Below are 24,102 nucleotides of genomic sequence, written 5' to 3' on the forward strand. Positions count from 1 at the left end.
CAAGGTAACTGCTACTTAGCAGTTTGCTTTCAAAGACAAAATATGAAATGTAGCTGCAGTTTTATACCAACGTATTATTAAAATGTGAAAAAAGTTCGCAATTCCAGGCATCACTTAAAAAAAAATAAAATAAAATGACAGTGCTGGGTTTTCATTCCCTAGCACACATATCCTTCACTTTTGCGTTACACAGAAATCAGTCGCACGAGGATTAGTAGCTCCGCAGAGAACTCCTGACCTTTCTACGTCTCCAGCAGTCCAAAGCCAGGAAGTTCTGCGATAAAACATAAAAATCTTCACATCCTTATGCCATTTGGTTAAAAAAATATCCTGAGTTTGTTTAAAAAAAAATTTTGTGCAATTATTGGGATGAAAAGCTTCTCCCCCAAATGCAGTAAATCAGCTTGTTTGACGAGCATCTGTGCCTTGCGTGATGCTGCTGCCCAGCACTGCGTCCAAAGGAGCCCGCTTCTTCCGTATGCTGCGGCCGGAAGCAATGAGATCAGCGTATCCCCGCTGATGGGAGAAGGCATAGGCAGAACGGCGGCCAGACACCCCTCGGCGAAAAGCGCTCTGCCTGCGCTTCCACTCTTGTTCTTCTGCCACGTATTTCTTGCGGTTCTTCTGAATCTTCATGCATGCAAAGACAGATTAGTTTACGGATTACAAGGGAAAACAGCTTGTTTGCGTTTACTATCGCTATATTACAACCCCCTACTTTTTTACATCCCTAAACTGCTTAACAGGAAGGTTCTCTTCTTTAAATTTGACTTTGTTAGAAACTGTCACCAGTACTGACTCCTCTCAGTGAATACATGCCCAATTAACCGAAATAACGGAGGACTTTACTCACTCTATCACTTTCTGAAGGCCAAATCGTCATCGATAAGAAACGCTGTGCCACGACAGGAAGCAAGCAAATAGCAATTGATAAAATCATGGTCAGCCAGAGGTACGGTTGTCTCAGAGCATTTGGAGCGGTTCCTAGCAATAAAAAGAGCAAAAATTAGTTTATGACATGATCAAGTAAACTAGTTATAAAACTATAGTTATAGGGTACTAAAAGCCACAGCTTCTTTCCTGAGGACCTTACGTTCAGGTATTCTCTTGTCTATCACACCATCAAGCTTGGATGCAGAGACTCTACTCTGAAGAGAGCATAATAGGAAAGAATTTTATGAAGCACTTCCATTACGACATAGCCATGTTGGCCTCAAAACCCTTTTGAGAGGTACGGGAGGCTGCGAGACAAACGCTTGGCTGAGGTTCAGGGCTTTTGTCCTGCTTTAAAGCATGCAAAGCAAGAAAATTCCTCATATTATCGGTATATATGTGGTCTAGAAGGCAAGTGATATTTAGTTGCCATGCCCCCAACGTCCTGGAACTTTCTATCAAACTAAGTAGCAGTCTTATCTTTACCAACTTCTGAAACGCACAAGGCATTCAGGTAGAAGGAAGTTATAAAAGAAGTCTAAAACTTTACCAAAGGTCAAATAAAAACATTGTATGACAGGCAACTACCTTTTTTCAATTGGGTTCAGCTTAAAAACGAGAAGATAAAATTGAGGGGGTTTGGTATTTTGCGGGGAGGGGAGGATATTTAGATCCAAGGCAACACATGAAAGATTTGTCACTAGGAAAGTTAGGAAGGACAGTTTTCCTCAGAAAAAATTGTCCAACTGGCTGCTACTTACACCTCGCTGGACTTCCAGCAAAATCCCCAGGAGCTGCTAACAGCACTTGGCTCCGGCTTGCTTTGGGGTTTTACCTTCCGCTGATCAGTTAGAGCAACCTGGCAAATGCACACCCTGCCAGATCATTGCATTCCCTTTCTTTTAAGGTGGCCCCCCAGTTTTAACTCCGTTTTCATTTGCAGACCCCTACTGCTGAGCAACATCAAGTTCCAGCTCATTTTCATTGAAAGAAAAGGTTCATGCTGTGACATTTGGGCCGTAGTTCTGCTGTGTGAGGCAGGAAGAAGAAACACAAACACAAGGACTGACCTGTGAACTGAAAGCCAGAAGGAAAGAGAACATGGATTCCAGCACTGTGCAAGTCAAACGTGATACCAAAGTAAAGTGCAATACTCCCAAATACTGAAAAAGCATTAACAAAAGTCCAGTAAGATGTATCCAAGCCAATCTGAAAGCAAACAAAAGCTCCAAATGAGTTTATTAATTCAAAATAATGTCAACGACTCTGAAAACTGACAGCATTTTGGTCAAGTCACCTCTCATCCAGTTACACGTCAGTCGGAGAGAGCGCATCAACAGAGAAGAGAGAAAGCAAAAAGGGGAAGCCTTTTTATATTGTTAAGTTTTTAGTAGACAAATTCAGAAACATGACCAGAAGGTGTTCTCAGAGCAACAGAGATGAGGAAGCTAAGCTTACTTGCCTGAAAGTTGACAACAAATATAAGAGAAGACGCTGCTGTGACAGCAAACGACTGATAATCTGAAGGTGCTTCTCCATCTTGTCCCATAGTTTTAAGGTAAGCTCCATATGGTATGAAGAAGATTATCAATGAAGTTATAGCTCCATTAAGCAGACTTAAAAAGAACTTCTTGTAGTTAAAAAGTAAATCTTTCTGTCCCAAAATATACAGTCTAGGGAACCGAAGACTCAGTTTGTCGCTCACGTCCTTAATAAAGCAGGAAAAGAAAAAGGAAAAAAAAACAAAAGTTGCTGCAATTTCTTGTTCTCAATGTGAGTTTTAAAGAGTAAGAAGCTCAACTACCCAGCGTCCCAAAGGGAATGGCAGATTTCTTTTCCCTCTTCAAATAGCAGTGTGGGCAGCAGGGCTCCGCACAGAGCAACACATGCAACTAGGAAGAGCCAGGCCTGGAGGACATCTCTCACAAAGCCATCACATACCCCCTTTCCAGGCTTCTACACTTTTAGCCCATTATTTGCCAAGACAAGAATGTCCACAGTTGCACAGCTCTTTACGGCTATGTATTGTGTTGGGTCTTTTCCCTACACACTGAATAAGCGCAAGACGAGGGCTATCATTGCATGTCCTGCCTTTAAGTCTCTAACAAATACTCAGGTGAGATCTTAATTTGGTACTGAATTTCTTAGCTTTTATCACAATAGAAAGCAGAAACATTGATTTGGCTAATCAGCAGGTAAGCCTTGTTTGCAAAAACACGTGGAGAAGGCCAAAAGCACTTGCGTCCCACTGAATTAAAATAAATGCTACGCACCAAGACTTCCTGTCAAACACAGTCATTCGAAACTGTTCAGTCCCTACATCTTCAGCTCAGGAGGCTAAGCAAGGAATGTCTTTTCCATTAACAAAGCCGCCCGTTGCTGTGCTGTGTGAATGATGGCATGGAATACCAGGCACTTAGCAATATTTTTACCAAACATTATTAGCACTGAAGATCAATTAACTTTGGCTATTTCAGTAACCCTCTGCTTATTGTCCCTTCTTACCTCACACACTGGGAAGAGGAATACATTTATAAAAGCCCAAAAACCAAACAACCCCCCCCCAGATGCCTTGTACATAAACTGAAGCAACTGGTTTCAGTGTAATTAAAGACTTGATGTTAGGTGCCTTTGGACTCATCTGTGGTTAACAACACGGAGAATACCTGGTCGAGCAAGCCAACCAGCAGAACCGGGAGACTCGAATACAACACGTTGTACAGCGTGATGAACCAGTCTTCATAGGCTGTCTGCAAGAAGAGAAGTTTCAGTAGTTAATGACTTCTTTTTGATTACACCTTTTCCTTCCAATTCCTGAGAAAAACCACACGTGCTCTACTACAGCATTAAATTACTTGTCTTGGTGTTTACCCCAAAGGCAAGCAGCACCTTGGCTCAAAGCTCTGTTGAAACTTTTTTTGCCTGTATAAAGCTGGTGCACTCCTTACAAACCATCAGTGTTACCTGACTTTTGGATTTGGTTTCCTACTGAAATGTTCATGTGGCATCCAACTTCACCTAGGAATATCTTAAGTAGCAGGGTTGGGAAAGGTTTCCCAAACCGCTGTGTAACAATCTCTTCCTCCCTGTACAATCGTGATACTGACTTGAGTGTTTTGAAACCACAACCGACTGCTTAGCTTGTAACTAACTAGCTTGGTCGTTATCAGCTGTTCTCCCGCAGAAATTATTGATGATAACTTCAGGCTCCCATCACTTCCCAGGTTAAGCCTTTGCTATTCTGCACCCACAAAAAGGAAGATGTGCTTGTTAATATTGCACACGAGCATGCCTCCTTACCTGGGCAGAAAAGCCATTGAAGAATGAATACCAGATATGGACTAGTGTAAAAGCAAAGTTCTTGTAGAAAAAATATCTCAAAAACTTGCACATCCTAATGTAAGACCATCGTCCGTGGACCAGCAGCAGTCTTTGGAGGTAGCGGAATTGCCCAAAAGAGTAGTCACTTGACATGACGGCTTGCATCCCTTCTTGGCCACTGATTCCAACTCCAATGTGAGCTGCTAAGTTAATGAAACAAACACCACACACTATGTTGAACAAAGGGAGAGGAAAAATATAACCTAGGGCAAAAGGTCTTCTAATGGTTCCTATTCTCTGCTTCAGGTTCTTCTGCCCCATTTTATGTCTGTATGTAGCACAAAAGGCTGCATTAAAGACTAACACAATAGCGCATCGCCCCTTCTTTGCCCTGTTATTCACTGCTCACGTATCCACTGTCGCTTCGATTCTCTCTTAGTGCTTGTTCCATCTGAATGGATGCCGGGAAATTTGACTAAGGGAGAACTAAGCGATGAGAGAGAGCAAGCAAACCCTGAATGAACTGGCCAGGCAGTTTACACACACACTTGTAACATAAACCATATCCCAGGAGTTTCTTTCTCAGTGGGATTTCTCAGGAAGCAGTTCAAAGAGCACCAGTTGCAATACAGGATGGCTAACGCCTCCAAGCAAGGGGCAGCCAAGCTATTGCTTTGCTCTCTATATTATGCTTTTGTAACCCACAACATAACAACAGATGTAACTCAAGTCCCTTCTCAGGGAATGTCTACAGAAAAAGCTAAAATATATCAGCAAAAACTACTAACCATTTCATAAAGGGCTTCCTCAAAAGTGAAAGCACAGGCATAGAGGCTAACAAGAGTCAAGTGATGTTAACACGGGTAATGAAACAGATGGTAGAGTCTTCTGAACAAAGAGTAATAGTGAAGAGACTGCAGAAGAACGCCCAGAAGAGATCTTTCCTACTGAGAGAAGTTCTACAGCTGCCTTACTTTTTATCATGTTTACATCATTGGCACCGTCCCCAATAGCCAGAGTAATAGCTTTCTTGTATTTCTTTACAAGCTCAACCACCATGGCTTTCTGCTTCGGAGTCACTCGACAGCAGATCACAGCCCTGCATTCGCAGGCCAAATCAACAAAGTTCTTCTGCCGCTGTTCTTTGTAAGCTTCAGCCCTTCTTCTCTTCTCAGATTGCTTTTTTTCCTCTTCTGCTGTTCTAGGGAATTTCAGTTTAAGTTTCTTTTTCTTCTTTTTCTTCTCTAGCAGGATTTCATTCTGTGTAACAAAAATATATTATGTTCCCTTCTACCCTGTTCCAAATTGCACTCCAAATGCTGCCTATACAATACGCTTAACGTCATTAGGCTCCCATCACCCATTTATAGCGTTTTAATAAAATGCTTGTGCAGAGGAGCGAACAAAGAGCTACGGAAATAATGAAAAGAATGTACTTGGTGGGATTAACAAAAGCAAAATGCTTGTATTTAGTGTCACAGCACTTCTTGCAGAGTTCAAAGGAATATTTCTTCTGATGGGAACAAATTCACTTTCGAAACCATTCTGGTATTTAAGCTTCCCTCTCTCCTATTTCCCCATCTCCAAAAGGAAGCATGATCACGTCCAACACATGCAGAAGTGTCCTATAAATACCCGGGTTAGCTCTGGGGCAGCTCAGCTGGAGTAGGAGGTAACAGAGACCTGCAATTTTATCTGATGTTCCTTCTGGATTTCCTTTATTCATCTCCAGCCTGCTTCCTGTGCCTTATACATAGACGTACATTGCTTTATACCAATAAAGATTTAGGGCTGGAACACTGAAACGTGGCAGACGGTCCTTAGCTGTTCACTGGACTTTCTCCTTTACGGGTGTAAGAGCAGCCTGCCAACAGGGTGGGTAACAGCCGCTGAATTACTGTTAGTCACCTCTCTGCCAAAAGCTCTTTTCTGCTTTCCAAGCTCCTGTGAGAGCACTATGTTGCAGGACTGAGCAGGAAACTTGTCTTTTGTTTCCACCCTTTCACTCCCTTCTCTCATTTCAAGCACGATTTCTGTGCCTATACCAAAGCCCTGCATCCTGTAGCGCTGGCAGTATCTCCTCATTTTTTTTCCATTAGAGCAGAATCCCCATGAAGAATACACACGCTGAAAAACAGACTGTGCTTTTGCAGGGGCTTGGCTTTACTTTGATGGCAGTTATCAGGGTGATTTGAAAGGCCCAAGAAATACCTTATTTTATTGAGCGCTATTTTCAATCTTCAAAACCAAAAATCCTTCTGAACATAAATACCAAAGAGATGTGTTCTGTCTGCAGCACAACGGCCAAAGAATTTTCATTGACTGGTTTAGCAAAGCAGACATATGAACAGAGTCCTCAGCGAAGGACACTGCGATTTGGTGGCCCCCAAAATCTCAAACAGACAGGAGAATATCTTTTGTACATACCAACCAGGAGCCAGTGATTATTAAGGCACGATCTCTACTCCCCTGGAAGAAGGGCTCATTCATTCTTAGAGAAGAATGGGTACTTGATCCAGCTCTGTTCCTCTGGTTTTCCAGCCTAGTTTGAAGAAGAGCACTGGAAAGAGAGGTGGATACTATTACAGAAGAGTCAAGGATAAGCTTTAGGCTAGATCAGTCCCAGACTGAAAATCTGCAAGAAACAAACGCAATACATGCTGCAAGGACTTTTTTTGCCATATATTAGGCGATGTTCTAAGCAGTGCTAGAACAACAGTGAAAAGAGGATCACACTGGTCTGATATCCTTGCTGTTTTGCAAGGCCCTGGTTCTTCTCCCAGCCCCATGTTGTTTTTCCTTGGGTCTAACCCTTTTGACAACAGCTGACCAACTGCCAAGAAATACTGTTCAGTCATTGAAGAGTCACGATGGGATAAACCATTGTTACTGCTGGGTTAATTTTAAAAATGGAACATTTTTAATTCCCACTAAAGAAATCCTTTGTGTTTTTCACTTGCCTGATATCTTCTCCATAGCAAATTGTTGTTTCATCTGTTAAGAGTTCACAAGAAAATCCAATGTTTTCAGCAGTTTCTAAAATAAAAAAATAAGAAAGGAAAGTATTTACCTGAAGTTCTGTCACGAGTAACTGCTGGAAGCAGCCAGAAGTACCTGAAGCCTCTTAAGTAATTTTTGAAGTTACATTTCAATATGAAAAGGTTCCTTTCATTACAGTAAACAGGATGAACAGGAAAAGAAAAATCATACACAGCACAGAGAAGTTGAGGGAATGCTTGTTAATTATTTGTCATACAACAGTTGTGTGGCAATAAAGGCACAGTGGGCAATGGATTTAAAGCCAGGGAATTATATTTCATATGCAACATTTCCTATGAAGTGGACATTACTGAGGTGGAATGTGTTGTCGCAAGATGTTCTGAACGCAACAACTGTTAGTGACCTTGAAAAGTCCATCAGCCAATTCGCAGAAGAAAGATCTACCAGGGCCCATTTAACTTGATGGTGGAGATGCTGTCTCCGTGTCAGAGGGCCGTGAACCAAAGGCACCGCCAGAATCAGCCACAGGCTACGCCACGCTATCTCGCCCTGCCCACTCTGGACTGCCTGAACCAAGGCTGTGTCCAGCATCGGAGAGATGCTGGTCTGGCTGCACCTCCAGCCAGGCTGTAGTACAGCCATTCTTACTTACAAATTCAATGCCTTTTTTTGAACTGGCTTAACAAAATGTGTTGCCAGACTGCAGACTAGCCAACTAGCAAAAGAAAAGCAAATCAGTCTCTGTCAGCAGCACTTGCTATTATTTGAAAAGGAAATCTTCACTGTAAAAAGACAAGTTTTGGCACCTGCCCTCAGAGCTAAGCAAGTCTGGTATTAAAAGCAAGCTGTCCTGTGTTTGCTTTGCATTGGCAAAAGCAGTAGCTGGGTATTTCCTTACCGAAGACGGTCACAAAATCAGTCATCTAGGCTGAGCTGTTGGAGGAACAGAAGTTACACAGAAGCCCATCCAGTAATTCTGGATGGGGAACAGCTAGGATGAAATTCTGCATGTTGTAGAAATTCCTCTAGTTGTGATTTAAACGGACTTTCGTACTAAGCTTTTCTAAAAAGATATGCTTTATTTCTAGTCTGCATTTGTCCCAGTTTATCTTCTAGCCCTTACCCTGGTTTTGCTAGCTCTTTGGCTGTAAGTAAACCCACCTTTTTTGTCACCAGTAAGCACCCATATTTTAATGTCTGCTTTTGAAAGTCTGGAAATAGTTTCTGGAACTCCATCCTGTAGTTTGTCTTCAATGGCCGTTGCACCAAGCAGCTGGAAGATATACGAAATATAGGTATTTAGTAGGATAAATGTGTATAGAAAACTGATTCATTTTGAGAAGAGAATGAAACTATTCTGGATATATCTTCAAGCCAGGCTACCGCTCAAGCTAAGAATTCAGTAAAGAAATTCTCGCGTATAGAAATGACCACACGGAAACACATGTAAATACATTTCCCTTCATTCTATTAAACTCTAAAATTTGGCTTGGCTGTAAAGCCAATAAAATACTGAAAAGATCTAAATCAAAATGCCCTAATAAACAAGGATATTTTGTTTTCAAAAAGATCTGTTTCTTCTTATATAAGCATAAAAGTACACTACAAATTTAAAGCTTGACTTACAATCAAGTTTTTTTCTATTTCCTCATATACTTTGTCCAGAGCTTCATCACGATTAGTTGTAGCTACACTGGCCTCCGCAAGCTTTTTATTCCATGCTTCAAATTCATCATGACTAATGTCTCTGTAGCACAGGCAGAGTGTCCTAAGAGTTTCACTTGCAAAAATCTGAAAAACAATTAAAAATAAAACATCCACAAAACAAAACTCTTCGTTTGCAATCCAAACATAAGTGTTAAGATCACAGCACTTAGTAAGTCTGATACAATGAATCTGACTGCACAGTTGGTCCTGGGTATTTCAGAAATGCCAAAAACTAACTTATAGCTGACAAGGCAGTCTGAACTGAAAGACTGAAGAGGTGAGAAATAGAATGGCGTGTAGTGAGCTGGAAGACTGATAACTACGAAAAAAAAAGCATGCAGACAAAATTTAAGTTCACTTCTCACAAAAGGACAATGAATGTATTTTTAAGACCATGCATGAAAACTTATATTGCTTTGATTATTTCTCAGGTTTGGGATGATTTGCAGAACCAATGATAGGTCTGCATTTGTTTTAATTCTTTAGGAGAAGGAAATCAATAAAATTATAGTCAGAAATAAACAATTTCTAATTTTAAAATGGCATACAAAATACAAACGTACATCTAGTGCTTCTTCTGTAGCTTCTTTCTTTAGATTCCTTGGGTGCAACCGTTCATAAATTACTGTATCAGCCCCTTTACAATAGAGCCTGATATTTCCACCTGATTCTCTTACTGTGGAGTAAAATAGGAGAGGTGGGACAAAAGGTTAGAGTGCATTTAAATAAAGCAATAGTTTCAGATTAGATTTTTCAGTCTACTGCTGTTAAGGACCAAAACTACAAGACCACCTTTCTTCTTCATCATCTCTAATAATGTTCAATTAAGTAACCTGGCTGACAAGTGCATTTCCTCTTCTCTTTCATGACAGGAGAGGATATTTAAACCCCCAAGGATTATGTTTTAGATAACTGTTAATAGTATTAACATCTCACTCGCCCATAGGAGCCGGGCAGAGACATATGCTGGAGATACGAGGCACCAGAATTATAGCCTTACAAAAACCAGATCTCTCACTGATTCAAGACTGACCACTTTAAAGATAGTTAAAATCAAAACTAAAGCTACCTCAGCCTGCGTACCTAGTACTCCAATAGCTAGAGGAACATACAACTTGTTTGTTCTCTGGGGAGAAGGGGCAATAAATCACCTTGCAGCATGTCTTCAAGGTTCTACTAAAGGGACCCAAGATTTTTTTCAGCAGAGGCAATGCCTGATCACCAGGACTGTCTAGTGGACACATTTGCATCTAATTGCAAAGCCCCTCTTTTGCTATCCAGAGCTATGTGGAGTAAAATCTATCATAGGACTGTGTATTACACAGCCATAATTGTTGACTTCAACTTCCCTTGCACGTACTTTTTCACCTATAAAATACGAGTGAGCTTTTCTACAGCGGTTGGTTGTAAACAGCTTACCGATGACAGACATCCGTTTTCTATCACTGTTGAAATCCAAGATAGCAAGGACGTCGTAAGTTCTTTCAATCCCCATTTCACTTATAGTGATAGTATTTTGTGTTCGTGAAAGAAAAACATAGCCAAAGTTTCTGGCTGCTGTAACCAGGGCCCCTTCATCTGGGGAAGCTGCTTGGTAATTGAGCTGACCTGTATCATTGAAACAGGAAACAAGAGAATCCAGGAGTACCTGAGCAATCCCATTTGCAAAGGGAGCTCCAAAAGACAAATCCTTGGCCACAGACACCACTATAACAGAGTGGAAACAACCCTGAAAATATCAGTAGGAAGAGCAAGAAAGGACAGGAGACTGCCAGTTCCACAGAGATCTCGCAAAGATGACAGTAAAGCAACATTACTCTTCAGTGTTTTATTTGAATCTTCCAGCCTTATTTTTCACGTTTGTGATTCTTCAATAGCTGTTCACCTCTAAATTCAGTTTCCATCACATTTTTGTTATTAATTTTGCTTATTTGCTGCCAGTACTCTTAGGACAGACATACGTAATTTGTATATGTCTATGGGGCTGAGAGTCAAGGAGTAAGAGCATGAAACCCTCATGCTGAAAATACTCATTTTTCCACACTGAAAATGTTTCCAAATGTGTTTGTACTTCCACATATGAACGTGGAAGTAGGCACTATGCTAGTTTCATTATCAATTCATTTGAGGTTCATGCTTTTGAGATTTTAAAGATGTATTTGAACGGAGAAAAGACCCGTAACATAAACCACAAGACCTCTGTATAAACTGCTCCCCCACCTTTCTAAACCTGCTGTTATTTAAGATGTGCATTTGCCACAACTTTACCTGTCATAAAAACAGACCTCCTTCCATAAAGGGTCAGATAAATTCAGCACAGGGAATAGCATCAGCTCTTGCTTTTGTTTAATTTAAAAGAGCAGCCTAACACTCCTTCTCACTTATGGGATCGGCATTGCTTTTGGTCCTCTCCCTCGTGCAACTGGATTTGAATTACCATTTCTCCTTACACAGAAAAAGCCCAACAACCAACACCCAAAAACGTACTCACCATCAGAACTGTCAACCATGACTGTGTGACAAATGGCAAGCAAAAAAAAGAACTTTTGAATTTCTGGCTCCTTTCCAGATTTTATTTGCTCTATCAGATAGTGATCATAGAATGAGAACTTTCCATCTGCGTATGTGTTCCAGCTGAAATCCACTTGCTGCTTAGCAAATAGGAGAAGAGAGAGTTTGAGTTATCTCATGTGCAATTGCTTTGTGCCTACCTGCATCTCTTCATACTTTGGCAAGGGAACGCTCCCGGTTCTACAGACCGCAGGGACCCCAGTGCCAGACTGGACCGACCTACCTCTGGGTGGCTCTGCAGCTGCCCTGCTCCATCCCGGCAGTCCCCTGCAATGCAAGCACCATCGGTTAGAAGGCACAGGACAACAAAGCTTTTACGACTCATTCACAAAGTAAAAAGATATATAGAACAGCTCCTGCACTAGAACAGCTCAGATTTAAAAAAAAAAGATTAATGAACAGCCACGGTACTTTTGCGTACTAGGGACACCAAAGCAAATATAAAGAAAAAAAAAAAAAGCATGTGGTGGAATTGTCATAAAGCATCCATGTTGGCTTAACACAGCTTTAACTGTCAGGAATTCCTCATCTGTCTTCAGAGGTAGGATGTTTAAAAAAAGCACGTGGTGTTAGCACACTGTGTTCTTCGTTATTTGAACTGACCAGACAATAGTTTTGGAGCACATACACTGCATATTCGAAATACTGAAATCCAGACAAGATTGAAAATGGAAGTATCTAACACTGAAATGAAAAACTGCTGCTCTTACTACGTTTTCTTATTTGTTTCTAGATGATTTTTGTCCCTGAAGTGTTTCTACCAAAAGTAAAGCATTCTGTAAATTATTCATTTCTGACTTTTCTGCTGGGAAGTTCCCACTCAAGTCTACCAGTTTCCACTTTTTAAAAGGGAAAAAAGCGGGAAAAGCCCAACAGTTCAATTTGATGGGGGCTTTACTCAATACCAGGGCTAAATTGTGGTAGTTCAGTTGAATCTAAAAGGATTCGTATGCACCTGATTTCAAACAAGCATTAAAATTCCTACTTATTTGTACAGACTGGTCAGAGGCTGCCAGCTGTCTCCCCTCTGTGCTCCCGTCGCAAAGCAGCACTCCTGGGCTAGCCGTGGTTTCCACTGCAGGGTGACTTACCGTATCTTTGGCCGTTGATGCAACATTTTTTAAATGTCATGACGTTCTGTGTAAGCGTTCCAGTCTTATCAGAGAAGATGTAGTGGATCTGCCCCAGCTGCTCATTCAGCGTGGTGGTTCTGGCCTTCGCAGCCGTGTCCTTCTCAGGGTAATACATTTGCAGGTCCCAGTTGATAAAATAGCTTTGTCCCAAACGAATCACTTCAACGCTAAATGAAATAAAATGAATGCTCTCACTCCCAGCTGCATCTCATATTCTAAAATAATGACACATTATCAGATCCAGGGGACTCTGACTGTTTTCCAGGACTCAAATTGCTCCGACAGCCAGGAGCTTAAGACAAAACAATGACGTTTCCCAGCACAGTACAGAGTACCGTCACCCCTACACAGGCCACTCAAACTGACGCTGGACCACACCGCTCGGCTTCAACACCACCACAGTAACAGGGGGAAAGCCTCTACGGCTTTATCAAGCCAGAAGTATTGATGGTGCTGCTCCCATCACAAATAAAAAAATCACACTTGTGAATAGCGTTTTAAGTACAATTTGGAGAAGAGCAGGTAGGAGGCTGGAGGACTTCAAATATGTTACAGATAGGTTTGTCAAAGACAAAAGTATTCATACTTCATGGAGCAGTAAGGCCTCTCTTTTGAGGAATACATCTGGAAAATATGATTTTTCTATTTTATTTTTTTTCAAGTAGCTTCCTTCATGCAGAATTAGACTGAGAAGTTAAATGCTAGCGGGATCAAGCCTCCCATTTTGTCAGAGATCATTGCTTGGGAGAATTTTTTCGTGAGTCAAAGTATAGAGCAGATATGCTTAGTACCGTAGGAAAAGCTTGGTATCTTTAAATTCTGAGTCAAAGATCCTTGAGTGTTGATTTTATACTAAAACAATATACAGAATCACAGATCACTTTCTTGTAAAATCTCAGTGAAGGTGAGTGCATCCAATGTCTCTTCAGTCAGAGAGAGAATTAATATGCTTTCCCACCCAACTTAAAGCTGCATTTGTTACCACTAATGGGAAATTAGGTCCATTCACCATTAATCCATGAGTTAATTCAACCCTGTCACCCGTTCAGCTATTAAAGGCCAAGGTATTTACCTACCTGACATAGAGGGAAATGGGAACCATGGTGTTCAGAACGATGATATATCCCCAAAAGTTAAGGAAGCCACGATACGGAGGACTTAAGTCTTGCGCATCATAGAGGTACCAAGACGAGTTGCCAATCTGCTGCTCCCAGTAAGTGTGTCCAATGGCAAGGCCAGCCGACAGCAGGATAAGGACGACAAAAATCTACAGTGTACACACAGTGGCATGTGACACTTCAGAAACGTTTGCTTAACTTAAATCCCAAATCTCCACATTCAAAATAGACTACTACATGTATTGGTAAGTAAGAAGAAGGGGAGCAAACCTTTCCTACAAAATGAACTCTTCAAATAAGCTGGGTTCTAATTTTAGTCTATTCTCCAAGCATCATTTTCATGTTTTTACATTTATTTAAGCAGGCAGCAAACAGGGTACGTGAACGTGCTCAGAGCAGGGGCAGAACAGCAGTCGTGCTGAGGTAAGTGCCTCTGCCTCCCAAGAGGCCAGCTCCTCTCTCCCCTTTCCTGTCCTGGGGAGTGACTCAGTAGAGTGCGGTTGTAGGACAGCAGGCATTCCTCACACACACGTCCCGCAGGTGCCAACCAAGGACAAAAAACACAGGTGGTGAACTTTTCAGGCTGAACAGACCTCTGGGTCCTCAGGTCTGCCCAGCAGTTTAGTGCAGACAAGCAGAAGCACCTGCAGCACTGGGTTTGAAGCACTTTTCCACATCACGTAGGCTGCCCTACACCTGCAGTTTAGGGTCACAGACTCTGCCAACAGTGAGGCACCTTTTTTAGATCTCCTCCTACCTCATCCCAACTCATCAGGTCACAACAAAGTGGAAACAAACTTATTACACCAAAAGAAAAAAAAAAGTTTCTTAAATTTGCATTCACTCTATTCACTTAAAAATTAACTCAAACATCTGAATTTTAAACAAAAAGTCTTACAGTATAAACCATGTAATTCATAAGGGAGTCAATCTTCGTCCTTTTAAATCTCGTCTTTCCACTATTTTTCATTATTTTTGTATCAGCACCTAAAAGGAAAAAAAAGGAAAGATACAATACATAAACAAGTGCTAGTATTACTATTTTACAAAACTAGGACATAAAATACAGTCAATGTTTATAAGATAAAGATGTCATTTCACTCCCTAGGGCATGCTTTCAGTTGCTATTTAGTTGGTAAATATTACACGTGTTCAATTCACAAATACCTGCAAATATAACCATTCCATGGCAGAAGTCTGTATTCCTGATTTTACATCCACGTAATAAAATCTTATCGGCATCCAGTGAATAACTCGTGTTTCTCCAGAATAATGTTCCTGCAAACTTATCCAGCCGGTTGTTAGGTTCTTCACATTCAATCAGACCTAAAAAAAATTGGAGAATATGATTAATATATGTTATACGAATATGTTAAATAAAAATGCATTGAGTCGTACCCACCATAGAAGTAGTTTTACTTCATGAGGTTGCTTTTTTGAGAAAACGAGTGTTCTGAATAAACCATTTCTTTGAAATTTAGGGTGTGCAAATATCCAGTGCTGTATTGCTGATATTTTACATGTGGTATCTTAGGCTGGTATTTTGCTTTCCAGATTGAAATAGCAGAAAAAATTCATTTCTGCACCAAGACGGGTACACACAGCATTTACTGCCAAATAGGGCACTTTTTGTTCACCTTTTCTTTTAATATTTCTGAAGTTTTAACAAAGGCCTGCTTACAGGAGCGTCTGTCTCTCTGGATCTCACACTCCAGCATGAACGTAGCGTTCAGCTCATTTTGCCATTAAGGACTTCCTAGCGACGATCCCAGAGGGGGAAGACACCCTTCCCGCACCATGCTGCTGCGGATACACACTGCCACTGTGCACTGCTACACAGCGCAGATACCCGTAGCTCAGTCATGGCAAAGGTCTCATCTTCACACACACTATATTTTGCTCAGCAGCACAATTTCCTCGTGCAACTTGCTTACGTCTCCTCTTGACAAAAGCCAGGAAGCCACAAACTCCAGCATCACAGGCACCGTTGGCAACGCTTCCATCCCCACCCATGTTTTATTTACTTGTACTGTGAACTGTGCGAGCAACATTTGAATAGTTGTAGGAATGTGACTATACAAACCATTAAAGTCTGCCATCGCGCTTTCTTCTTGGAGATATCTGTGCGTTACCTCAAGTGCCATTTTGAATTTTAAGTTAGTCTCACTAAGAAGAAAGGATAAAAAGGTCACTTTACTAAAAACACGGATACGGGAACGGAAGTTTGAACAAAATTAAATTAAGCAAATCAATATGCCATAGGTACCAGCCTCCTACTTTGAAGCAATGGCAAAGCCATGCATTTGCACAGACATGAAACATTCCTGACCCTCGCGACTAGCTCACACTGGCTGCGTTTCTTCACAAGTGAAATCTTACCCCTTTACCTCTGCTCACTGCACATAAGTGAAGCTTCTCACAAGCACGGCTTCACTAATAATAATTAAGTTTTAACTAATTGGTTTTTTGGTTATTTGAAAGCAATAATTAATAACTGATGCTGTTAAAAGCTCCAATAGAGAGGAAACTTTCGCAACACAAGACATCCTTGTTTTGCATAAGTTATCATTTTTAAGATACTAAAGGTTGAGGGAGGAATTCACTGCTCACTGAGGAAAAAAATAACATTCACCTCATAGGTGAAGTCTGTGTCATTATAGACTTTCCTAAAGGAATTCAGAACTGACAATATGAACTAAAACAACATTTACAAAGCAACATGACAGAGACAGTAAGATTTACGCTATCTAAGCGGTTTCTATGAAAAACTTGCACAGAGACACATGTATTTTTGTTTTCCCCACTCTGACGGGGAGTAAGAAAAGTTTAAAATAATAGAAAAGTCCAGGTTGGAAGAGACCTCTGGTAATCAAAAGTCCAACCTCCTGCTGGAGGCAGGACTTCAGCTGAGGTTCTCCAGGGCCCTGTCAAGCGAACCCTTGACTGTTCCCAGTGAGAGAAACTCCACCACGCCTCTGGGCACCTATTCCAATAGTAAAAACCATCCACCATGAGAACAACTAATCTTGAATGCAGACAGAATTTCATCTGAAGCAACTCGTATCCACTGCTTCTTGTTCTGTCAATGTGCATCCTTGTGAACGGAGCATCTTCTCTGGAACTATCTTTGAGATACTGGAAGACTGATTAAATCACTCTTCTAAAGACTGGTTAAATCATTCTCTTCTCCAGGCTGAATAAATCCAAGTCCTTCACCCTTTCTTTGCATGTCATGTTCTCCAACACCTCAGACATCTTTGTGGCACTCCAGTGGACCCTCACCAATTTTGAATGACCCTTGAATTGCGGGAATCAAAAACTGGACAGTTTGCCAGGTGTGGCTCAGCAAGTGACTAGTAGAGCTTGAAATACACACTCTTACCAGTAAGCCAAAATTAAATCCAAGAAATCCTTAAATAGAGCCTTACCCATCTAGTTCAGCTGTCTCTACATAGCAGAGACTGTTTGGCTCTGAGCTGGATAGCAGCAAAATATCAGCCTATAAAAACAAATAAATAAGCGTCAAATAAATCCAACTCCCGATTCGTACAGAACTCTGTAGAAACATAAAACAAATATATCTAAAGCACTTACAGGAACGAAAGTATTTTTCTTCAGACGAATGATATCACCAACTTTAATATCTTTCCATTTGGTGTTTTTGAACCTAATATCAAGATAGTTTAATCATTATTACTATTTAATCTAGAACACTATCCACTCTATAATTCTTGAAATATTGAACTTTCCTTAGTACAACAACATTACATCTTGGTAAGGTGTGTTTTTTCTTTCTAGAAACTGCAATTTAGTTGAGGGTCTATAACTTAGAGGTCAACCTACCTCTTCTGTTCCCTCTTCACCTATACGTGAATTTCTGTCCTTCCTGCCAAAGAAGTTGCTCTTAGCAGATTTACTGCCACAGAATTAAGTTTAAATTCCTCATTTGGGCAATTATTTTCCATTTTCAATTAGGTTTTCACACACGCAGTAAAGAACAAAAAGCTGAACTTTCCCTGTTGTCTATGGTTTAAGATCTGCGAAGAAACTTAGTCACAAGGCAGCAAACATTACTTACATAGTTAAGAAGGGAACAGTACAAACCTTCCATCCCTGATGACTTCACATGCCCTATTATTAACCTCGTTATCCATCCTGTGACGAGTCTGAAAACCAGGAGCAGAGAATGTACTCCATACTGTGTATCACAATTAAACAAATGAACTATACTGCTTTCTTTTGCTTGTCATATTAAAAAATATGTTTCTCACAATGTCATCCACTAGGTCTTTGACTGCAGTTATTCCCAGCACCAAGAGTAAGGGCACCAGCGTTGTATACCATGACAGGGTAGTTATCTGGGGAATCGACTACAAAAGACAAATAAAATCAGTTCAGTACAGGATTATCAATCAAGCTCAGTTCAGAGACATTTAATAGTGATCTGACTACAACATAAGAAAAAAAAGCAGCACATCAGAGAGAGTTTTAACTCGGGTTGTGGAGATAAATGAGACTCTCAGGGAAGAGTTTGACCGTGCTGCCCTACCTCAGCATCGGCTTCTCTTTAACAATTGTAGGTGCTCATATTTTCTGTTGGTACTTCTGATTCATGAGTGGAACTTAAGGCCATCGTGTTTTACAGAATAACAACCGAAAGAAATATCTCTTCCCCGTGAAATTCATGAATTTTGCAGCTAGCTCACCCTAGCTAATACAAAGCTAGGGTAAGTTGTTCCAGATTTCTGTTAATATGGGCTTAGCTTCTGTAGTAGTTCAGCTACAGTCCCCTACAAAGTACCCTGCAATGTCCTGACAGGATAGCGCTGAGTTGTGTCATAAGGATTATTCAGCTCAGTAGATGAGCACCTCAAATTCACTTCACAGTTAGTATTCTCTCTCTCTTACCTGCAAAATGAGAAGAACAAGAAAATAGAAGTTGGCTGCTCTTTTAAACTGTTCAAATAGATTCAGTGGTAAAAAAGTGATAGGGTTGTACTTGTACGTCTTAATTGCATTTCCCTGTTGAAGAAAGCCAAACGTCATTCACAACAGCAGATTTTTCTGACGTTACAAACGTACAATGCATATTTTTAAGTAAAGCATTTTACTAGTGAAATCTTTCCTATACACTTTGTTAGATACATACCTTTCCTTAACAGTTTAACATGGGTCACCGTCTCAATGAAACAAGGCAAAAAAGGTCTGTTCCACTGACATGAACGTACCCCAAAAGGCATCTCAGACTGAAGCTTTAGCTACAGGGCACTGCGCGGGCATAGTCTGGAAAGGTTACAGCCTCTCCCCAGGTAAATGTCACCGTGCACATGGCACTGCCAGATGAGCACAGAGAGGGGAGGAAACTGCAGTGCTCTCCTCCTCCTAGCCAGTCTTCTCTGTAATGCCTCCCGACAGTATTTGCTAAATACACAACATCACTATTAGCGATATAATTGATCTCAGGCATCAAACTACAAATTATGAATCCAGATATGAAGGACTGTTAATTACACTTATTCAGGAGGGACTATGCCAGATCCAGCAAAGGCAACTCTCACGAGTGCCAGTCCCTACCTAGTCCAACCATGGAGGACTTCTATCTGAATGGCTCCAGTTGCAGAAGTTTTACTATGAAATGTTCATACTCATGCATGAGATAATCCAAACTGCCCCAAGTCTGCGAGGCAGGTATGTCAGTAGGTACAAGGGAATCTCAGGAGCCAATGCATCACACACAACCTCTCAGTCCAAGCCTCTGTCACTCGCAACCAGCACCACATACAAGCACCACAGCTTTATTGCTTTGAAAAGTTAAAAAATTAGGAACAGGAAAAAAAATTCAACCTTTTGTCTTGACAAATGAGATAGAAATGTTGCCTGTATCATAATAAGGTGGATTTAGAATGACACTGTTTAAATGATTAGACATTCCCAAATGCCTATTTTTAAGACTGTCCCAGTCTAGCTTAATCAGGATATTGCTTTAATACTAGACTGAGACTTCTTCTACGGAAGACGACACCTATGCAGGCATTTGCAACAGCCACAGCTGAGCAGATAGAACTCAGAATTTGGACTGATAAACCTCGGAATTTGGACTGAGGAGACCCAGCTTCTAATTCTGTGTCTTATCTTAAACAAGTCTCTTGATACCTTGATTTTCCATTCATAAACCCAAACCCAGTTATACTTCCCCACCTTTGTTGGAAATCCTAAGGAAGTGTTAATTGTTGCTTTTGCACTAATCACCAGCGGTTTGAAAGATCTTACTGAGATTAAGAAAGTATTCACCCTGACAAATACTATTCATGCATAACTGAGATAAAGAAAACTTACTGCATATTTGCTTTTTTTGAAGCACAGAAATATTGTTTTCTTAAACTGGGGCTGCTCGTAGAAGTGTGGATCATTTGCTTTAACTTGCCAGCTGCAGTCTGGAAGAGATAAGGCAAAAATGGGTCAACATCCGATATAAACACAAGAGAACAAATCTGCCAGTTTCACGTTTTCTCTCAAATGCCATCTTTTAAAGGTACTTTCAAATGAAAGAAAAACTGGTACCTGCTTTTTAGTACATAGTCTAAAAAAGGTTTTCAAGTAGTTTCCAGGCTATTTGTCTTTATGAACAATTAAAATATAAATCTGAGGTAGGAAGAAGTGGTGATTAACAATTTGGAAGTCCTATGAGAAACTGAAAACCTATCAGAGTAACATTTATTTGTGCTAAATTCCCATCATTCCCCTCTTCTGGTTTGCTTTTGTTACACCTGTGAAGCACTAAGCACCCAAAACACGGTTTCTCAGACTTTCTAGAAGTGAAAAGGTCTGCTCAACTTTTGAAAACAATCATTTCATATAACTATACTGTGCAATGGTTTTCATTTACAACCATAAAAAAAGTAAGAATCTGAAGCACTCATTTTATTTCTTCAGATATCCATGCCCCCTCTTTCACAGGCTACCTCTTTCCCCCCAAAATCCTTCAGATCCCATTCCTGCCCTCAAGCCTGCATCACCGATAGCCCTATTAATCCTGCTACCCACACCCACAAATTCAGGCCCTGCCCACATCAAAGGAACTCCCCGCTAAACTCCTCCTGCAAGTTTTGAAACCAACTCTTGGGAGAGCTTTGCCTGCCTGCGAAGGATGAGGCAGACAGTATTTTGAAATCCAGCCTTCTGGACTCATCAGCCAAGTGCCTCCCCCCTTCCTCCAGCCCACAGTAATTGTCCTTAATGGGTGTTCTTTTTGGTTTCATGGGATTCTCATGACCTAAGCGCACCCAGCACTGCAGAGCATGGGTGGGCAGAGGTGTGGGGTGGGGACTGGCAATGCTGCCAGGGACCCACGGGGTGGTAAGGGCCCGCTGTAAGGTAGTTATGTCTGGTAAGGCTGACTAAGACTTAAAAACTCAAATCTAGGCACAAAGCCGTTTTTGTTTTCCCACCCAACACATAAAGCAAGTTCACATTTGATGCATCTGTGACTTTACTGTGACTATACAACTTTCATTTCCAGCATACCGGTTGCAATCTCAGAAGAGATAAAGAGTGCTACAACAAGATAAATATTTCTCTGTCAGGGATGGGGCAATAGGATGAGGGGGAACGGTTTTAAACTGGAAGAGGGGAGATTTAGATGGGATATTGGGAAGAAATTCTTTGCTGTGAGGGTGGTGAGCCCCTGGCCCAGGTTGCCCAGAGAAGCTGTGGCTGCCCCATCCCTGGAGGGGTTCAAGGCCAGGTTGGACGGGGCTTGGAGCAACCTGGGCTGGTGGGAGGTGTCCCTGCCCAGGGCAGGGGGTGGCACTGGGTGGCCTTTAAGGTCCCTCCCAACCCAAACCATTCTGTGAGTCTATGATTAGAGTACTGGCATACCAAGCCTGCATGGTTACATCTCTCACCTCCTTAAAGCTTTTGCCCTAGATCGGAGTTCAAAGGAACTCTGCCATATCCATAGCTCTAGTCCATATTTTGGATAACAACTTGGGTAATGTTAACTGTATAGACAGCAGAGCCTTGTGGTTACACTGAACTAGCGGGAGCTACAAGCCCTTTGGAGGGCAGAATCAAAACTCATCTCTGATTTCAGACACCCTCCAGGAAAAAGCAAAAGGCACGGTATACTTCAGAAACAAAATTGAAGGTGTAGGAGGTCCTGTTTTAGTTTTGTTTCTCTCTCTTTTCTTTTTCTTGTGCTTATACTAGGCCACAAAGCAAACTTGTGTTTGCTGATGTACTGGGTCTACGAAATAAAGTATCGAGGAAAAAAAAAAACAGGGGGAGCAGGTGAACAGAGCAACTGTCATGATGAGAACTCAAGAAGATATGATGGATGGTGAGAGGCTAAGGCAACTGCATTTATTCTATAGTCTATGTTATCTCAGTCATCATAATAAAAAAAAAAACCAAACCAAAACTAAACATGTAATAGGTGGTTATAAAATGAGAGGTGATCAACTGTTCCCTACTGCCACACAAACAGGAAGAAGTCTATATATATTAAACGGGCCTTGGTTAAATAAAAGTTACTCACATTGCAACACTCAAAGAGGTGTATTTAGGGGAGTTACAGACTTCCCTTGGACAGAGGTAAAGAACAGGTATGTCTAAAACATGTCAGAGAGGCTCCTCCCATTCATGTTCCTACACTGGCAGCACTTGACAGGTTTCTTTGAACTCCTCCTACTCACCTTACCTTTCTGTGATTCTGAAACTACTGCAAATAAAGAAACCCACAAGGCTACAAAATTAGCATTGAAGCTGAAATCTCAGCTGTGCAAGACTCAGAAAGCAAACGTACATGCAAACCATCAGACTAAACACAGCAAACTGGCCTATGCTGGTTCAAGTTTCCAGATGATGGGGAAGGCAAGTATCTGAAGTTCTGTTGAAGCAATTCTCAGACCACAGGCTATGTACATCTAGGACCTGCCCTAATTAAGATGAGGTCACCGTGCAGATCATTAGCTTTACGCAACAAGCAGTGGCACAGAACTCTGGTTGCAACTGGAATGAAGCCGATTTCCGTTCTGACATTGGTTAAACTGCACTGCCATCAATTAATTACTACTCCATGGATTCAGATAAGCCATTTCAAATCCTACCTAACAAATAAGCACAAAAGTCAAATTGATCCACGCGTTTGCTACCCAAATCAAGTTTCTGTCATAATGTTACCTTTTTTCAATGTCTCTCGTCTCTCCTTTGTGTCTCTGTTGATTCGGTTTTGTCCTGGTTCGACTGTAGGCTGCCGACTGTCCAACTCGTCCTCTGTTTCATCGTCACTGTATGGCATCACCTCATCGTTAGGCTGGGAATCCTCATCGAAGGTGGTCTCCGAATCCCTTTCTGAGATCATGCTGCTAGCGCCCTGCGAGCCTTTTATAAAAGTTAGGGAAAGGGGTTAACATAGCAAGTGCTGGAAACCACGTCTCTGTAATTTTCCTCTGTTGATGCTAGTCACCAAAACCCACGTTTGAAACCAGTTTCCCTGGAACAGCACACCGCATGAGCTCGGTTTTCAAACACAGACCAAAGTCACAAGGCAGTTATTTTCACAGCAAGTCCTTCATTACTGTTCTGCTATATGTAATTATACATGCTCACACAACAGACTACGGAACGCCCTGCGCTCGTGACGCAGCACACCTTGAGTGGGACGTTGGAATTAGGGAGCCTGCAAACACCTGACTGCCAGTGGCCACTACATCATTCCCTGCAGAGACACGGGAGCCAGAGCCCCACTTGGCCACAGTGGGGCAAGGAACTGGGCATCAAGGGCCAGGCAAGCGTGGATCGTGCCATCAAGGGCCCAGTTTGGGTCACACAGCTGGTCCTCCATCCCGCTCTGCCCAGTCTCACCCAAACCAGCCCTCGCTTCCTCTCCCCTCCCGACAGGCTGAACGTCAGTGTTTGTCATTGCAAGATCCCACATCTTGGTGTCCAAATACCCGAGGAAGTTTATAACTAATTTGTGGTTCAACACACAGGGCCAGTCAGTTGAAGCCATGATGTGTGTGTGCATACCTCTGCCTGAAGCTTCTCAGAAAGCGCATGTGTTCCCTGACCCTCGAGCACTAGCACATTATCTCCCAAACTGGATCTGGGATCTCCACTTTCCATCAAGTTTACTCAAATTATGGCTCCTTAAAAGCTCTCAATTTTGTTGCGACTTGGGCTGCTGCACTTGGCTGATCTCAGACAGGACCAAGATCCGCAATAAGGGATCCCAGCCTCCCGCAGCATTTCTAGACCACCGAGACAGTTTCTACAGCTTAAGCTATCTGCTGCAACAGACAGCATCCGATCAAACAAAA

At 41.6% G+C, this 24,102-nt stretch overlaps 1 protein-coding gene across 1 annotated transcript; it reads right to left on the reverse strand.

The window, feature by feature from the left end:
- Positions 1-399: 399 nt before the first annotated feature.
- LOC128903095 (phospholipid-transporting ATPase IC-like) lies at positions 400-23,144 on the reverse strand. The gene is made up of 27 exons (XM_054186998.1): positions 22,964-23,144; positions 20,120-20,217; positions 18,692-18,805; positions 18,055-18,153; positions 17,888-17,949; positions 17,378-17,450; positions 17,212-17,282; positions 15,867-15,949; positions 14,951-15,109; positions 14,682-14,770; positions 13,742-13,932; positions 12,624-12,832; positions 11,756-11,799; positions 11,453-11,609; positions 10,381-10,569; positions 9,525-9,637; positions 8,881-9,045; positions 8,416-8,527; positions 7,215-7,290; positions 6,682-6,814; positions 5,229-5,514; positions 4,234-4,457; positions 3,600-3,683; positions 2,396-2,641; positions 2,004-2,142; positions 854-984; positions 400-630 (listed from the first exon to the last, which is right to left on the reverse strand). Exons 1-27 carry the CDS (start codon positions 23,142-23,144, stop codon positions 400-402), a joined length of 3,759 nt encoding a protein of 1,252 aa, XP_054042973.1.
- Positions 23,145-24,102: the final 958 nt, after the last annotated feature.

Source organism: Rissa tridactyla, chromosome Z (assembly GCF_028500815.1).
Source record: "Rissa tridactyla isolate bRisTri1 chromosome Z, bRisTri1.patW.cur.20221130, whole genome shotgun sequence".
Lineage (NCBI taxonomy): Eukaryota > Metazoa > Chordata > Aves > Charadriiformes > Laridae > Rissa > Rissa tridactyla.